At 34.9% G+C, this 6,912-nt stretch overlaps 1 protein-coding gene across 2 annotated transcripts in view; it reads left to right on the top strand.

The window, feature by feature from the left end:
• The window catches only part of LOC103129912 (D-aminoacyl-tRNA deacylase 2), an 8,283-nt gene extending 1,908 nt beyond the window's left edge, over nt 1-6,375 (top strand). For both annotated transcript variants that reach the window (XM_016665496.1, XM_007541143.2), the window contains exons 3-4: nt 4,853-4,922; nt 5,362-6,375. In XM_016665496.1, the coding sequence (XP_016520982.1) occupies nt 4,853-4,922; nt 5,362-5,687 (396 nt within the window). In that variant the 3' untranslated portion in view covers nt 5,688-6,375. The remainder of the gene's footprint in view (nt 1-4,852; nt 4,923-5,361) is intronic.
• Nucleotides 6,376-6,912: the final 537 nt, after the last annotated feature.

Below are 6,912 nucleotides of genomic sequence, written 5' to 3'. Positions count from 1 at the left end.
TTTATATTATTTATAACAGTTATTTATGGACTGTGTTATAAATAATAGCAGTCCCACATCACTAGCCAGATAAATCACTGTTTTTGTTTGAATTTCAACTTTTACATTACATTAAGTCTTTAGAAGGTTTAGTAAACATATAGAAAACCTACAGACCCAACAGGCATGATATGCATTCTGCTGATTCTGTGAAACTGAATCATTTACTGAAAGGAGTGTGTTCCAAAAAACAGCAGTGCTGAGTTCAATTAGTGAGGTCATTGGTTTTGTGAAAAAAAAACAGGTGTTAAATAGGTGACCCTTATTTAAGGATGAAAGTAACTGATGCTGCTGGTTGTGCATTTGTTCTTGAAAAACAGAGTAACGTGTGTCTGTTCAGGAGAAGAGCGTTCTTTGATCAAAAACTTAATAAAAGAGGGAAAAACCTATAAAGAAGTGTAGAAAATGATTCAGCTAAAATGGTATCAAATGCTTTAAAATGGCGGCCAAAACCAGAAAGTTGAGGAAGAAAAAGAAAAACAACTATTCCAATGAATCGGAGAATAACAAGCTACCAGCAAGAAGCCCCCGCAAAGTCATTGTTAAAAAATGTTGTGCTGAAGCAGCTACAGTTTTCCAAAGAATATATTGACTGGCCTAAAAAGAATTGGCGTAATATTTTGTGGACTGATGAAAGTAAAATTGTTCTTTTTGGTTCTAAGGGCCACAGACAGTTTGTCAGACATCCTGCAAACTCTGAATTCAAGCCACAGTACACAGTGAAGACGATAAAGCATGGTGGTTGAAGCATCATGATATGTGGAGGTTTCTCATACTATGGTGTTGGTCCCATTTATCACATACTAGGGATTCATGGACCAGTTTGACTTCACCAGAATACTGGAAGAAGTCATATTGCCGTATGCTGAAGAGGAAATGTCCTTGAAATGGATGTTTCAACAAGACAATGACCCCAAACGCACCAGCAATCAAGCAAAGTCATCAGACAAACAGAATTCAAGTAATGGCGTGGCCAGCACAATCCCCAGACCTTAATCCTATAGAAAACTTGTGGACTGAGATTTTAAAAAAAAAAATGCTGTTCATAAGGCAAAACCAAGAAATACAGAGGAATTGTGGAACATAGTACAGTTGTCCTGGGCTGCAGAACCTGAGAGGTGCTGCTGCCTCTCTCCAGCTAATGTTCCAGGCGAGAGGCAGGGTACAGATAAAAGATAACTTCAAAGGTAAAGTTTTAGATGTTACATCTGACAATAAGGGTCATTGGATTTTCTTAGTGGTTGAATTTCACTCTTACATCTTTTTGCTGGGCAATATTTATGGTTAGAATTCTGATTCTTTAAATGTTATTTTCTTAAAAGAGCTGGAGGACACCATGTTTTTTCTTGGTACTAAGTTTCCATCAGCAAAGGTTATTTTAGGGGGAGATTTTAATATGGTCTTTTCCACTCAACTGAATCGGCATCCCTCTAGATTTAGAAACGGATAGAACCATCTCATGAACTTCTCTAACCGGTTAAATTTATTAGACATTTGGAGACGTCGTCATCCTACTGACTTACAATACACCTGGAATAACAAAAGCTTTTCAACTCAATGTAGAATTGACTTATGGCTTATTTCAGAGGACATGGAGAGTCAAGTAACGGAGGTTAAAATTTGCCCTGTAGTTTTAACTGATCACAAAACCATTTGTTTAAAAGTAAATCTTTCTATTAAGGAGAGTGTATAACCACTGGAAACTTAACAACTCATTATTAAATAACATAGAATTTACATCATTCATTCAAAAACTAATCAAACAGTCCTGGACAATCGCTATAATAACCAATTTGGAAAATATTGCGAATTATCAGGTATGCAATCCAATTTAGCAAAAGAATAAACTGCATAAAAAAGAAAAGCTAGAGCAATTAATCAGATCTATCTCAGGCATTACTACTAGATGACGAAGTTGTAACACAACTACAGAAACATCAAGAAGAGTTAGATGAGATATATAAAGAAAAAGCATGTGGCGCTTTTATTTGGTCCAGATTAAAATGGATTGAGGAGGGTGAAAAAAATAGCAAATACTTTTTTAACATGGAAAAAAGAAATTTTGAAAGGAAATCAGTATCCAAATTAAATATAGATAATTCTGTAATAGAAGATTATTCAGTAATTTCTAAATATATATCAAATTTTTATAGAGATCTTTATAAAAATGATAACTGTATAAATAGCACAGATATATTAAACTCTTTAGTAGAAGTGTACAAAGCTAATGAATCTTTAAAAGAGGATTGTGATGAAATACTCTGTATTGAGGAGATAAAATGGAGCATCAGTAACCTGAAATCTAACAAGGCAATGATGGTTTGACGTCAGAATTTTATCAGAAATTCTCGGCTGAAACTTCAGAATTTCTTCTCGCACTTTATAATGAATCCATTCACAATGAAAAACTTCTATCACTTTGATCCCTAAACTAAATAGAGACCCTTTAATAATACATAATTGGCACGGCATCACTCTGTTAAGTAATGACTATAAAATGTTGGCCTCCATTTTAGCTAAAAGACTGAAAAATGGTTTAAATGATATTATACATGAATCTCAAAACGGCTTCATGCCTGGAGGCAACATTTCTGATAATATTCGATTAGTGTTAGACTTAGTTGATTATAAAGATCTTATCCCTGGTGACCCAATTATTCTGTTTTTAGATTATCAAAAGGCCTTTGATACAGTTAGTCACAACTTCATTTTTGACACATTGTCCTTTTTTAACTTTGGTAACTTTTTCATTAAAGCCTTTAAGACACATCTAGCCGATTTAATATCAATAAAGGGGTTCGTCAGGAATGTCCGGCCTCCCCTTACATTTTTCTGCTTGTTGGCCAAATTTTAAACTATTTAATTAGACAGAGCTCATTTGAGGGAATTAAAATATTTGATTAAGTACTTAAAATTTCACAACTTCCTGACAATACAACAGTTGTTTTTAAAAAATTCTAATGAAATTCCTGTAGCTCTGTCTGTTATAGCTAAATTCTCTAGCACTTCAGGGTTAAAACTCAATCTAAAAAATGTGAAATCATTCCCTTACATGCAACCGCTGTTACTGAAATGTGTAATATCCCTGTAACAAAACACCGTAACTTACTTAGGAATTAAAATCTCCACTGACCACAGTAACATGGGTAATTTTACTCCTTTACTCCTGTTTGTGAATCTGTTAAAAAGAAATGTAACAGTTGGTTAGCTAGGGATTTAACTATTTATGGTAAAGTACTATTAAGCAAAGCAGAAGGAATATCAAGGTCTCATATCTTTTCGCATCACTAGATGTTAGTAAATAGCTCTGTTCTGATCTGGATAAAAATTTGAAAAAATATTGTTTTATCAAATTTACATATTTTACTCATCTTTAACAACTCAACTTTTTCTTCAGATGAAGAATATATAGTTAATCTTATTGTAATCCTAGCAACATATTATGTCCACAAGATGAAATGGAGTGAAAAAATCTCCTCTTTTAATCATTTTCAAGAAACTTACTTAAAAATGTATATTGTCTCTGTTGAAAAACTTGTCCTTTGGTGTTTTGAAAGGTGCTGTCAAATAAAATGCATTCTTCTTCTTCTTCTTCTTCTTCTTCTTCTTCTTATTATTATTATTATTATTATTATTATTATTATTATTAGTAGTAGTAGTAGTAGTAGTAGTAGTAGTAGTATTTCCAGGGCAATAGTGTGTGTGTATTTATGGTGTTATAAATGTGCTGACACTTCATTGTATATATACATATACATATAACGCTGAGTGGAGTGGTGAACCGCTCCAAGATGGCGGCCCAACATCACTCAGCGACAACAGGCAAGAGCGGTCCATGAGGCGTCTATTCTTTATATAGGTCCATGGTCTGACCTGTCCTACCAAAATCCTCTGGTCTTTAATGCATTTCCCTTCTAACAGTGCTTCTCATTAGCTCTCTCTCATTAGAAAAACTACACAATATGGAAAAAAGTTAGCTAAGCTAAGAAAATAACAGTTACTTCAGGCCACCTTATTTACTTGGTTGTGTAGAAGCTAGTTTCTGGTCCCAAAGTCAAGAAATTCTGCTCTATTATTTTCTCTCATTCTTACTTCATTGCATTGAAAGATGATGCTAATGGATCCAGTTTGTACTTTAAAATGGTTGAAACAAGTCTATGCAGCTCATGCATTATGGTGCTTCAATCACTCTGCTGCCACATTCAAATCATTCCCTAAACTGTTGGCGGCAACATATTGTAGGACCCAGCATTCAATGATGGGTCTACGTATTCATAGATCCATCATTTATATAAATTTAGAAATGTTATCTATATAACATTTATAATGTTTATTAATATTTAATGGTCTCCCACCGTGACTGCCTGGAGACCAGTGGCACACATCACCCTGCTGGTCATAGCTGCCTGCAGAGAATTTAGCTTGTGCCTCACAGAAGCTTATGTTACAAACTTAGTCACTCCTGTTGAGTAGCAGTGTAGAGCTAAGCTCAACAAAATCCAGACACTCTTCATGTTTTGTTCCACAGTGTTGTAGAACTCAAAGAAACTATTGAAGACCCAGTTCTTCGGAGAGCACCCTGTGCTTCCCTCTACGCCTCACTTCTGACAGAACCTGACCTGTAGTTTTCCTGCTCAGTAACCTGTTAGCTTAAATATTGCCTATACTGTTACATCCCAATTAGTAAGTTTGTTTGGATAAGTGTTTACCAAATGCATAAACAAACTTGTTTTTTCATTGTTTTCCTTCTTGTTTCAGTTTTATAAGATGCAGTATTTTTTTTATCAGAAATGATCATTGTGTCTCTCTTTAGATTGAACAGGGGTTGGTTGTATACGTGTGCTTCTTTCAAGGAGCTACAGAGGAGGTCACACTTGAGATGGGTGAGATATCTTTCAAATTCACCTTTTTTCATAGGAATGAGATACATCAGTTGTTACTTTTTGACTTAAATAAATGTCTTTAGATTTGATTTAAGTTAACATTATTTATAGAGCTATATAAAGAATATTATATATAATTTTGGATTGTCACTGACAGTCGTCTTGCCTCAAGTGTAACCAATGAAACTTAGAAATGTTGACAGTTGCCTTAAACAAGTCCAGGTTTCATCCAGACTTTTTCCCTCATTAAGTGAGTCCATTTATTTCTTCTTATTGATATAAAAGTACATTTCAATTGATTAAATGTTAAAAACATCAAGTTTATAACAGAATTAATTAATATACCAACTTATCAATGTACCACTAAAAATGTCTCAATTTACTTTAACTTGCTGTTTAAATGTACTCACTCCTATCGTTTCCATATTTTTCTCAACAGCCAACAAGTTCATGTCCACTAAAGTTTTTCGAAAAGACAGACACACTGTGTCAGTTCTCGACCTTCCTGGGAGTATTTTATTGGTTCCCCAAGACTCCCTGGTTGGTGAGCCACTGGCCAATAGAAGAATGCAGTACAAAGACAGATGTGAGCCTTGGCTGGGGGCTCAGCTTTTCTCAAGCCTAGTTGGAGCCTGCAGGCAGCTCATGTCAGAATCAGCCAAGTGCACAAAGGAGGGCATGAAGGTGGAGCATGGAGTCTATGGGCAGAAACAAGAGATCAGCATCAGATCTCTGGAGCCGCTTTCGTTGCTCCTGGAGTTCTGAGGCTCACCTGGAACACGAGACCTTCCTATTACTTCAATCCTAATCTCAAGAAAATGTCTTAGGGAGGCTTTTCATGAAACCTACAGTCAAAACAATACAACTTGCTAAACACTACAGAGGACTTGCATAAGAACATTATTAGATTGCATATCAAATGCGATCCTATCTTTAAAGTTTCTGTCCTTGTAGTGTTCTGTTATGTTTGGTTAAGCTGCACCATATAAAGGCCGTGTTCATTGTACAAATTATAGTTGCTCTCAATTTTCTGGCATGTCCAATGTCTACCTCATTGTTTTTCCACATGGATCAACATGAAAAAGGTTTTCAGAGGTTTAAAATATGGTGAGAAGTTCCTAACATCAAATGGGTTAGAGATTGTTTGAGCTGAGAGAAATCCTAAGGATAAATGTATATTGTTTTTCATTCTCATGCCCATATTTAGAGAAAATCACAATGTTCAAAATTTGTTGTAAAAATTAAAATGCATTCTGAATTTATAGTTATTTACACCTACAAAAACACAAATACATGACCCATGTTGCTTTTATTAACTGACTTGAAATAAAATCCATTCTCGATTAATGAAACTGCTGGTATTGACACCAGGAATGGCTGAGTGTAGTCTTATTAAATATCTGAATGAGAATAGAGTGGAATAAAAATGTGAAAATAAATGTAATTTTACTCCATGAAATGTAAAACTTCTCTTAAAAGCCGAAGATACATTGAAGGTTGTACAACCTCTTATATCCATCTTACAGTGGGAGGAAAAATGTTTTTGATGCAGCACTAATTCTCCAGGTTTCCCTAGTTGCAAAGAACAGTTAGGTGTATTCATAAAACATTGAATCTGAAAGTAATGAAAAACCAAATGTGTCCAGTTTTTAAAGGGGAAGTATTATGTATGTATGTATTTGAATAAAATACACTTAGTGCCATTTTATTCTAGTAACCAAATTACCTTCAGCTATAAAAACAAATACTTAAAAAAATTACTTTTTAAAAATTTAGTGCTTTGAAATTGGGTGTAGATCTCTTTAAGAAGCTCCTGGTCTTTCAGACACTCCGCCTTCAGCACGTCATCACAACTTTTCTCAATTATGCCGTTTAAAACATTCCTAGGAGCGTTGGGCTGAGAACTAGCTCTTATGACAGAAAGAGCAGACTTTTAGCTCCACCAGCTGTTGGCTAATTGCTGCGGCCGCTAGTCTGAGGCGCTGAGCGG

The sequence above is a fragment of the Poecilia formosa genome, unplaced genomic scaffold, assembly GCF_000485575.1.
Source record: "Poecilia formosa unplaced genomic scaffold, Poecilia_formosa-5.1.2 Scaffold591, whole genome shotgun sequence".
Lineage (NCBI taxonomy): Eukaryota > Metazoa > Chordata > Actinopteri > Cyprinodontiformes > Poeciliidae > Poecilia > Poecilia formosa.
This window is presented reverse-complemented; position numbering and strand designations above follow the sequence as displayed.